This window comes from Triturus cristatus, chromosome 2_2 (genome assembly GCF_964204655.1).
Source record: "Triturus cristatus chromosome 2_2, aTriCri1.1, whole genome shotgun sequence".
NCBI lineage: Eukaryota > Metazoa > Chordata > Amphibia > Caudata > Salamandridae > Triturus > Triturus cristatus.
In genome coordinates, this window is record NC_140582.1 from 23,053,487 (window position 1) to 23,065,849 (window position 12,363).

Below are 12,363 nucleotides of genomic sequence, written 5' to 3' on the forward strand. Positions count from 1 at the left end.
CTCTGTCTTGTCCGAGTTCAGCCTCAGACTGCTGTTCTTCATCCAATCGTCTTTTGAGAGGGTGTTACCACTCCCCTGAGTTCATCTTGTTTGTTGCCAGATGGCAGTCTTTAGGTGCGATGTGCTTAAAACTAGGATCTATAAATCACATTTTAAACTGTTGTGTAATTCCTATATGACCTATACAGGATCTGCGCATTTGGATACCATAAACTGTGGGATTGGTGGCAGACTGATTCCGTGCACCCCCACCGGGTATGTTAACCTGTCTGTATCAGCTAGCTCACAGTGCCACTATATTCTCCTCCTACCAAGGAGAGAATAGATTCTGGCAACCTCAGAACATGATAACCCTGATCCCTCAGGACCTGGAAACAATATACTACTTTTCGCTCAGTCACTTGTGCTTACTTCGTTTGTCTCAGAGAGATAAACAGAATAAACAGGCTGGGCAGGAAGAAGGAAATACTGCTTAGGACAGGGGTTTTACAATCCCGCAGTTGATGAATGCAAATTGAAAACAGCTGCCACGCACAGTCCACGGGTCGGTGCTTTCTTGGGCATGTATGTGCCTTTGTAGTATGAGGTCATTTCTCATATTCAGCTTCTAAAATAGATCTAGTTCTCTGTTTTAAGAAGATTAAAAGGAAGCTTCCCTTCCAGTTTAGGCCTCACAGACACTGACCCCGCAGCAAACACTCAGAGCAGGAATGGAAAGGAGGAGAGAGGTGACCTCTGCCCTGCTGGTGCTGGCTCTGCTGTTCCTCAGCCAGGCAAGGCTTGGTGAGTACTCCTGTTTCACGCCCTCCACCCAGCGCTTCTGGCAGCTGTTCCCCCAGGAATTCCATCCACAACCTCGTGGGATATCCGCTGCTGAATGGCTGCACAGCAACCTATACACATTTTTTAAAAATGCCATCTTAGTTTATCTTTAAAATGTTCTTTAATTATTTCACCATCTTTTTTAAATTGTCAATCTTCAAACTTAAATTGTTAAGAAGGTTCTAACTGAAAGATGTTCGGCAAATTTATTCGGGTGGTGTTTTAGTATGTCTTTACTAACAATCCCAAATAAAAACTGGAATTTTATTTAAAACGTAACAATTGACGGATGTTTAGGAATAATTGTTGCCATTTGGGTTTTTGCATTAGAAGCAATTATTTACAGCTCCGCTGCGAACCCCAGTTGTATTATTATGGGCAAACAGACGGTGTTGAATGTAACAGGTATTTGAGCCACGACCAATGAATGGGCATTATCTCACTTTATGGTACTTTTATTCTTATTTGACGTATTTCTTTACCATTATTGCCCCACTGAGATAATTTAATCGTCCACCTGCCAAATGCCTTTTTTCGAACCTGCTAACTTACAAATTAATGCCACCGTGTGATGGGGGGGGGGGGGGGGGCAATGCAGGTGACCTCGTGCCGAGAGCTGCCTAAGAGGCACTCTGCCCCTCACCAAGCCCGAGTCCCCTTCCAAAAAACATAATAATAACAATTGAGGCTGTTGCCGATGTCCTGGGGTGTTTTCACACCTCGTAATGGACATCGGCTAGTTACTGCCTCCTAAACCGAGCTTAAAATCCACTTTCAGGGGTTTTCAGCCGCGTTCCCAGCTCCTCACGGGGTGTGACTGTGTGTAGAGAGACGGAATCGTGTGAGGCCTGGTGCACTGCGAGTTTGCTGTTCAGCTTTCTTGTAGCTCATGCTCATTATTTGGATATAGTTGAGCGGTTGGGCAGATGAGAGAGTATTTTTTTTGATTAGTTGGCGACTTTACACTGACATGCTCTATTAGAAAATATCATGTTTGTTCTCAGCCCCGGTTTACCAAGCGTTTTTTGTCTAGAAATGAAGGTCTGGGATGATGCCCAAAATCAACATACTTTAAGCAGTCGACTTCAAAAAGACAGCCGGCAGAAAAATGTGACATGACGTAATAGGAAAGGGAAATGTCGCCACTAGTTTCGTTTCTGCCGGCCTTAGTGGAACCAGAACACCGGGCCCACGGAGCACGTAACCTCTAGGACGAGAGGGAGGACTAAAACGCGGTGCGAAAGTGGAGACGACTGATTGGCATCAGCATGTCTCCGGTCAGTGCAGAACACGCTGTGTACAGCGCCCTCGGAAACCACAAAGATCATACGACTCCATCTGGTGTTCAGCATCTTAGCGACCGTCGCTCCCACTAATGAGCACACATGAGGACTCGGCGGCTCAGACGTGCTTTATGGGATGCACACACGAGGATGTTAGGGTGACCAACAGGCATGGGTGCCAATTCAGGACTGTGAGTGTAAAAATTCAGGACTAAGGGTCAACATTTAGGACAAAAATTCAGGATAGGTCGTCAAAATTCAGGACAAAAGGTAAGTTTTACAGACACATCAGAGGAGGTCACGCAATAGTATATAAGTAAGTAAATAGACAACCACTTAAGTACAAGTCAAAATAAGTTTATATTAGGTTGCGACAATCGTGCACTTCACGGTTTTTCAGTATGCCGGCAGCTTGCTACCTTAGATGCTTCATAACTCGCATCCCGTTCCAGCAGGGACATTAGTCACCAGACAATGTGAACCACACCTGAATATAAGTGAGCCCACTTTTATTGTTGATTGAAAACTACGGGATATACAAGGAACTTTGCAGCGCCAGCCCCCGTAACATAACCGCCCCCCCCCCCTTCCAGCCTCCCAGGGAAACACCCGATGCCTGGTCCAGCCAATCCGGCCTTGCTACCACCCTCCAATGGTGCCCCTCATCTTCACATAGACCATCTCATGTGGGTGTTATTTCTTTTACAGTGGTACTCATCCCAAGTATGTAGGGCAGGGTGTCAGAGTGCGTTACATCACACACATTATATAGAGACAAGGACTCATATAAACGTGAAAGTCAATGTATAGGCAATGTTTCTTAAGATAATGGGTGCTACAAAGTGTAATCATTCTTTTATCTATCATTCAGTCTTTCACCATTCATACTATCCTTCCATCTGTGTGCCCATATATCTCCAAACATATTCAACCATTTGCAAACCTATCCACTATGTCTCCTTCCATCCATAATTTTACTCATCCATCCCTCCATCCACCCTTTCACTCATCCATCCATTATTCATCCACCCACCTTTTCACCCCATCCATCCGTACACTCATCCATCCACTCTTCCACCCATCCATCTATTCACTCATCCATCCAGCCATTTACCCTTTCACCCATCCAGCCATCCTTTCACTTACTCATTCATCCACCCAGTCACTTATCCTTCCACCCATTCACCCTTTCAGTCATTCATTCTCCCTTTCTCTCTCCTTCCCCGTCACTTATCCATCCATCCTTCCTTCCACCCACCCACCCATCTACTCATCCATTCATGAATCCATCCATTGACCCTATTACTCATCCATCCTTTCACTCATCCATCCATCCGTTCTCTCATCCATCCAACCTTTCACTTCTTCACTCATTCTTTCCAGGAGTTATGAAATTCCATCACACAGCTACGGTGGTGTGCCCTATGTGAGCCGCGTGCTCCCATGATCGGACCGGTCTATAGGGCAATCAGGCAGCGCCCAATGGGCCTATTTGGCAGTTTGTGGATCGGTTTATAGTCTGCTTGGCCGGTTTTTATTGTTGATTTCCCTGATATTAAAACAGACATTGCCTGCAGCAAATTCGAATACATACAGTCTTCCATACCCTAACAAAACACTTTAGACGGTGTGTCTTTACAAGGTCAAAACTGCCCCAATTTGCAATTATGGGCCAATTTGTATCTTTTTTATTCACAAATGAAGGCCACTTTTATTTTGGTACCTGGGCCTATTTTCTGTCCAAGTCCGAATGTGACTATTCCTGATTAACAGTGCCAAAAATCAAGAGAAGTCGCAATTTGGGGCTCCTTTGCAGAACTTGGCTCCTTTTTCTGATGAGGGGTGATTGGCTAGTTCCATGCGATTATGCTATTCTCACCTTTACTGATCCACTGGCATTCCAGGTCTCCAAATGAGAGGCGGTCTAGAGTGAGACTTGCAGGGCTAACAACGGTAAGGGAGTGAGAAGCAGGGGACTGAGTCTCAAGGATGTAGAGAGGAAGGGCATCAGACCCGGAAGTAATCAAAAAAGTGTTTGCAACAGGTGCCTTTAGGGATTTATATTCATGTCCTTAACTTTACTGGCAAAAACACTGATTGATTTCTCAAGAATGATTGTAGGAACCCTTAAGTTACATATCACATGCTTTACTTCATCTTGCATTCCTTTAGAATATTTGTTTTCTTCAAGAGGTTTTCTAGTATTTTTTCATGCAAAATATGACTCTTGCACATTGAACCGAGTCACCTCTAAGTGTCTGAGTGAACCGCGGTTGTGGGTGCGTGTTTATGACAGTGTACAGTTTAGAGCTCTGAAGTTAAGGCACAAGGCAATGCAGTTTTCTCACTGTGCCTGTCAGTGGGTCACAGAGATGTGTACTCTACATGCACACTCAATCCTCTGCAGAGCACACAAAGCAATTATAACATATGTGCCAATTGTACTTGTTGGAAGAATTTTTGATATTTGTATAGAGGATTAGGGAATGATGCAGAAAGAAAAAGGATGTAAATGTCTAACAGAGTGACAGTCTGCAGAAGAAATTGGTGTGAAGGGTAGAACGGGAGTATCTGAGACATTTCAAAGGCCATTACCGCTTACAACTTATTCTTCCAACAGGTGGCACTGTTGCCTAATATAGAGATGAGACTGATAACTTATTTATTAATTTACTAATTTACTGTACATTATAAATGTTTAATACATGCCACCCAAACCATTCTAATTGCTTTGGGGGTCTGCAATTGTCTGAATTGTCACACTTGTAAGAGTGTAGTGGTTAGTAGTTGTGTTGGTACTGTCATTGGCAGCGCTGGCAGGGGCATAGGGTGGTGCAAGCTGCAGTGGCCTCCTCACGAGGGCCTTGGTACTTTTTTTAAATAAATTAAGCACTGGCTTACACAGCCCTTAATAATGTTTAATTCACAGTGTCATATTTTCAGAATTGAAACATTCTCAATTCTAATTATTGGCAACAAAATATTTGTTGTTATTGATTTATCTGGCACAGTCAATAGGTCTGTCTTGTTTTAGGTCCAGCCCTACTCTTCGCGGATGATACTTTATTAATCTCTAAATCCCCGCTTGGTTTGCAACCTTGCTGAATAATTTTATCAAATTTTGTAAGGAGCACGGCTTGGTACTAAATGAGGCAAAAACGAAATATATGATCTTCTCGAAGGGAAATGCCAAGCCACTCAAAAGGCAAATGTATGTAGGAGATAGCCCCCTCTAGCAAGTTTTTGCATTTGATTATTTGGGTATTCACCAAACCTCAAACTTAAGTTGGGCATCACAAATAGAAAAAGCCCAATTATCGATAATCCAACAAATTGCTCACTTAGGCAAGATACACAAAAAAACAGTGTCCAGGAAAGTGGCCCCAGCGTTAGAAATATATAATACCAAAATACTGGGGGGAACCCTTTATGGGGGCCGAATTGTGGGGCATTGGAAATACAAACTCCCTCACCTTGGTAGAAAACAGGTTTATCCGATCGATGTTAAACCTCCCCATAGCAATCCCCTGGCCCCCATGTTTCTAGACCTGGGTTAAAAAACGTTATTGCACAAGATGGGCTGCAAGCAGCTAAGGTTTTGGCACCGCCTGTTGTCGGTAAATGAGCTCACCCCATATAGAGCAGAGACGATAGATCTCTTAAAGCGATCCCAGGTCAACTCTATCCCATGGTTTAGTTGTTTAAAGAATTTATTGAAGAGTCTTGGGATGAAGGAATACTGGTCCACCCAGAAAAACTGGGCCTCAACCCAAAATGTAGGGTCAAAAAGATATACTGGGATATTATGGAGAAGGAGGCGGCCAAACTGGTGGGTACCCTAACCCAAGATTGTACTAATTTTAAATTTGCCCCTTTTTAACGAGGAAACTATTGATGAAATTGTACCACCGCTGGCACAAAAATTATTTATTCAATACCATTTCAAAACTTTGCCAACTAAAGTGTTCTTTAAAAAGTGGTGTAACAATGCCTCCGCAGATGATTAGTGTCCCACATGCAATGTTTGCTTAGAGTCAATAGTCCACTTGCTATTTTTCTGCCCTTACTTTAAAAATCTGGGGGCTAAGTGGATTTTGCCATTATGTAGATTGGTAGGACCTGGGCACTACTTGGAGGCTATGAGAATCCTAGCCACCGACACACGTAGGGTGGTGGTATTTGGTCTGGCCAGATTCTGGCATGCATTATGGATGAAACGCTCCAAATGTATTACATAGCTTCCTAAATCTTTTTATGTCAAAATTGGGGCTACTTATATTGATTTTTATCTTTGTACTGTTCTTAACCATTGCTGTATATTGTATTTTATAAATTGCTGTTATTACTTGTACTATTTTTACATTGTATGGCACTTCGCACTTTATAAGATCCTTGTGATCGAAAATAAATTATTTGATGATGATGATAAGCATATCTTCCCATTGTGACAAGATAGAGAAACAGGGTTTTGTATGCCTGAACTCAGAATATAAAAAAGCATCTTTTAGTAAAGGTGCTTTTAATGTTCTATGATTGAAAATACCACTTTTAGAAAGTAGATATTTTCTTACTTAGTCATCCTGTGTGCCTCTGCTTGGTTTGTGGATTGACTGTCTGGCTTTAGAGTGACATGGTCTGGGAATGTGCATTCTCTACAGACAGCCACTGGGGGGGTCAAGGTGTAGCCTGCCTTTCCTGGATCAGTCAGGGCTGGGCTGAATAGACCTGGACCACATTTAGAGTAGTGGGAGGAGATTTATTTCCACCTAAATGGGACTGGTCTGCTTTGGACAATGCTGTCTCCACCTCCATCCAGGAAGCCGTGTCAGAGAGGGCAGAACTAGTTTGGGCTGTGTACAGACACTTTCTGCCCCAAAGAACAAAGAAAAATGCAGAAAGGCAAATGTATGTAGGAGATAGCCCCCTCAAGCAAGTTTTTGCATTTGAATATTTGGGTATTTACCTAACCTCAAACTTAAGTTGGACATCACAATTAGAAAAAGCCCAATTAGCACTAATCCAACAAACTTCTCACTTAGGCAAGATACACAAAAAAATAGTGTCCATGAAAGTAGCCCCAGTGTTAGAAATGTATAATACCAAAATACTGGGGGGAACCCTTTATGGTGGCCGAATTGTGGGGCATTGGAAATACAAACTCCCTCACCTTGGTAGAAAACAGGTTTATCCGATCGATGTTAAACCTCCCCATAAGCACTCCCCTGGCCCCCATGTTTCTAGACCTGGGTTAAAAAACGTTATTGCACAAGATGGGCTACAAGCAGCTAATGTTTTGGCACCGCCTGTTGTCGGTAAATGAGCTCACCCCATATAGAGCAGAGAATATAGATCTCTTAAAGCGATCCCAAGTCAACTCTATCCCATGGTTTAATTGTTTAAAGAATTTATTGAAGAGTCTTGGGATGAAGGAATACTGGTCCACCCAGAAAAACTTGGCCTCATCCCAAAATGTAGGGTCAAAAAGATATACTGGGATATTATGAAGAAGGAGGCGGCCAAACTGGTGGGTACCCTAACCCAAGATTGTACTAATTTTAAATTTGCCCCTTTTTACGAGGAAACTATTGATGAAATTGTACCACCGCTGGCACAAAAATTATTTATTCAATACCATTTCAAAACTTTGCCAACTAAAGTGTTCTTTAAAAAGTGGTGTAACAATGCCTCCGCAGATGATTAGTGTCCCACATGCAATGTTTGCTTAGAGTCAATAGTCCACTTGCTATTTTTCTGCCCTTACTTTAAAAATCTGCGGGCTAAGTGGATTTTGCCATTATGTAGATTGGTAGGACCTGGGCACTACTTGGAGGCTATGAGAATCCTAGCCACCGACACACGTAGGGTGGTGGTATTTGGTCTGGCCAGATTCTGGCATGCATTATGGATGGAACGCTCCAAATGTATTACATAGCTTCCTAAATCTTTTTATGTCAAAATTGGGGCTACTTGTATTGATTTTTATCTTTGTACTGTTCTTAACCATTGCTGTATATTGTATTTTATAAATTGCTTTTATTACTTGTACTATTTTTACATTGTAGGGCACTTCGCACTTTATAAGATCCTTGTGATCGAAAATAAATTATTTGATGATGATGATAAGCATATCTTCCCATTGTGACAAGATAGAGAAACAGGGTTTTGTATGCCTCAACTCAGAATATAAAAAAGTTTCTTTTAGTAAAGGTGCTTTTAATGTTCTATGATTGAAAATACCACTTTTAGAAAGTAGATATTTTCTTACTTAGTCATCCTGTGTGCCTCTGCTTGGTTTGTGGATTGACTGTCTGGCTTTAGAGTGACATGGTCTGGGAAGGTGCATTCTCTACAGACAGCCACTGGGGGGGTCAAGGTGTAGCCTGCCTTTCCTGGATCAGTCAGGACTGGGCTGAATAGACCTGGACCACATTTAGAGTAGTGGGAGGAGATTTATTTCCACCTAAATGGGACTGGTCTGCTTTGAACAATGCTGTCTCCACCTCCATCCAGGAAGCCGGGTCAGAGAGGGCAGAACTAGTTTGGGCTGTGTACAGACACTTTCTGCCCCAAAGAACAAAGAAAAATGCAGAAAGGCAAATGTATGTAGGAGATAGCCCCCCTCAAGCAAGTTTTTGCATTTGAATATTTGGGTATTTACCTAACCTCAAACTTAAGTTGGACATCACAAATAGAAAAAGCCCAATTAGCACTAATCCAACAAACTTCTCACTTAGGCAAGATACACAAAAAAATAGTGTCCAGGAAAGTAGCCCCAGTGTTAGAAATGTATAATACCAAAATACTGGGGGGAACCCTTTATGGGGGCCGAATTGTGGGGCATTGGAAATACAAACTCCCTCACCTTGGTAGAAAACAAGTTTATCCGATCGATGTTAAACCTCCCCATAAGCACTCCCCTGGCCCCCATGTTTCTAGACCTGGATCAAAAAACCTTATTGCACAAGATGGGCTACAAGCAGCTAATGTTTTGGCACTGCCTGTGGTCGGTAAATGAGCTCACCCCATATAGAGCAGAGACGATAGATTTCTTAAAGCGATCCCAGGTCAACTCTATCCCATGGTTTAGTTGTTTATTGAAGAGTCTTCGGATGAAGGAATACTGGTCCACCCCAGAAAAACTGGGCCTCCTCCCAAAATGTAGGGTCAAAAAGATATACTGGTGCTTGCCACACGATGCAGGGATGTTTAGGAGAGGGCACCCCATGTGCCCCCCAAGCCCCATAGCCGAGGCCCGGGGAATTGGGCGCCCTGCAAGGGGCCCTGAAAGTCCCTTTCCACCTGCTTTTTCATGGTGGTTGGACCGCCATAGACAGGCAGATGGAAAGGGACATTGTAATCCCTACGGCAGTGCCTGAGCAACCACCACCCATATTGTAGGGATTACTGTCCATCCAAGAGTATAACAGGCTCCTGGAGCCCGTCAGAAAGAGTTGAACTGCCTACTGCCTCTGACCGCACGCATCGTAATGTGGAGGTCGGATGGCAGCAGCAGATGTCAGGCGGACTGCCACCGACGAGCTGCCGGATGGCCTTCCGCCAGACATAATAATAAGGCCCTAAGTGATTTGCCCCGGGAGCACATATTTTGAGATCTGGGATTCAGCTCTTTCTGCTCTTGGTCTCTAGAGCAGGCACTATACCCCATTTCTTCCTTATAATGACACCCTAACCCTCAATCAGTCACTAATGCTAACTCACAGTCTATTGACATGTAATGCATTATTTGTAAGCCCTTCGAAAATCCAAAAAATTACAGCTTTAAAGGTTAAATCTGCCATTTTTTAATACTGATAATGATGTTTGTTAAAACACTGTAATTCCACAATGGTAGATTCATTTTTACCCCCCCCCCCCATGAGGTCTAGAGGGCCAAGGCATTCCTACCTTGCCCCCTATATTACTTTTTTCTACTTCAGGACAAGGAGACTAAGTCCCCAAGTCCTGTAACGGCTGTCAGCAATATTTTTCTGATGTTGCTGGCAGCGATTCAGAGCGCTCGCTCCAACAGGAGTCTGACTCTTGTTTTGTTTAAAGTGGGTTTATTTCTTTTTCAAGAAACAAGTACATTCAAACATTTGATCTTTCTGACAAATCCCAAATACTTTCTGTGGGACCCTCCTTTGACTAAGGAAATTGAAAGGATGGACAGCAGTAGTCCTAAGACCAGGCCAACATGTTGCTGAGGCATCTGCTGACAAAGCCTCTCCATTAAGTGGCAAATCTCCAAGACACATGTAAGGCATGGGTTTGCTTTTCCATTTATTTTGGGTTTGGACATCGGGAGTGCAGAAAGGAGGCCTTGCCTTCCTACCAAGAATGGCATTGTAGCCATTCACTACGGAAACAAAAGCAAAACTCCCTTGATAGACTCCACCACTTTTTTTGTAAATGGAGTGTGAAATCTCTTGCTCAGATGCAGCATCTACTGAAGAGAGGTCTCCTGTCATGACCTAAGGCCAGGGCCACTGAAATTATGCCATTGTACAGCCACTGTAATTTTCGCATAGTTATAGATTTGATGCATTTGCCACATAGTCCATCATTTGCTGCGTAATCTGCAGATTTTTTTTTTTAATTCAGTTTTTATTAACAAGAAAGGTTAAGGTCACCCCGATACATTAACGAGTCATTGCAACATCACAGTTCTGATAATGAATTTGAAACATGTCATATCACAGTACAAACAGCAGAAATGAGTCCATCAATAGCATTAGGGTCAAGGCGATAATGGTTCGTCACGGAGATTCACAAATATTACCACGATTTACATTCCATATATCCCAGACCACCAACCATTTTTGGGGGCAGCCGCGTGCAACATAGACAGCTTTCTCCCTAAGCATGTTCCAGTCCATGTCTGCTTTCCAGGCTCCCAGTGTAGGGGGCACCGTCACTCCCCATAACCGGGCAATGTTTCTTTTTGCCACCATTTTCCCAAGGTTGCCCATAGTTTGCCCCTGCTGTTTAGATTTGTGGGCTCCCAAACATTTAAGAGGCACCGCTTGGCTTCCATCCGAATCACCACACCCCACACAGTTCTCATGCACTCATGTAACTTCCTCCAGTACTCCTGAATCAACTCGCACTCCCATATGATATGCACAAAGGAGCCCTCAAGTCCGCACAGTCTCCTACATAACCCCTCGATGGCCCTGCCCATGTGCATCAGTCTGGAACCAGAGATATATGTTCTGTGTAGAATTTTTAATTGGACCAGACACAGTCTAGAGGAAATAGCAACTTCCCTGGGGGATGACACTACTTCCTGCCATTCCTCATCATCTAGTTCTAGCCCATCTTTTCCCCATCCTTCCCGTAATTAGACGAGGGGGTCCGGTGTGGTGTTTATGAGTTTTTTGTACGTGAAGGAGATGGCCTTATCCAATAGTCTGTCTTCGAGGGGGGAGGATTTCGGTGGGGATGACCATATGGGGAGATTGGCGATATCTGAAATATTCCAAATCTGTCTGTTGAAGTGACACGAATGTAACCACCCCATCTGCTCCCCAAAGGTCCCCGATGCGGGACAATTCAATTAAATCCCATTTGTCAAAAACCTCTTGACCTTCCAAGGGAGCCCAGTTGCTCAGCGTCCTACAGTGGGGTGGCGAGTGCGAGTTTCTTAGCCCAACCTAATTTCCAGTTAGTCATGTGCCAGAGCTGTACTGAGTGTTTTGTGGGTCCTGTTAGGGAGTACCTGTGGGGTCTGGAATAGAGTGCTCTGCTAAAGTTACCCCCTGGGAGCAGCCACCTGTCCATTCTGAAGCCAGGGCCCTCCCCAATACGATAGGTGCAGTGATTTACGGCCGCTAAATGGGCCACCCAATAATATTTTTTAATATCGGGGAGTCCTATGCCCCCGTCGTACCATCCAAGTGTAAGTTTTTGTAGTGCGATACGCGGTCTACCATCCCATAATAGACCCCTCAGAGTGCATTCAATTTCGTTAAAGAACCTGGTTGAGACCAGGTCGGGGTAGTTCTGCAGGGCGTATAGGAAGCGTGGGAGAGTCATCATTTTGAAAAGGGCTGCGCGTCCCAACAATGACAGCGGCAACGTCTTCCAGGTCGCGGCAGTAGTGGGGGAAGGAGATTACTCTTATAACGGAGTTTGGCATCGGCTGTAATAAAAATACCCAGGTATTTAAATCCTTCTGGGGCGGCCATTATTGGGCAGTTTCGTGGCAGAGAGGGAGGGCTTCCGTGTAAAACATACAGCAGCGATTTGCCCCAGTTTA

General features: G+C 43.8%; 1 protein-coding gene across 1 annotated transcript in view; it reads left to right on the top strand.

Moving 5' to 3' along the window:
• The first annotated feature begins 509 nt into the window (after positions 1-509).
• LOC146861767 (interleukin-8-like) overlaps positions 510-12,363 on the top strand; it is a 160,609-nt gene continuing 148,755 nt past the window's right edge. Inside the window, exon 1 of the mRNA XM_085640948.1 lies at positions 510-783. Within this exon, the coding sequence (XP_085497074.1) occupies positions 711-783 (73 nt within the window). The 5' untranslated portion in view covers positions 510-710. The remainder of the gene's footprint in view (positions 784-12,363) is intronic.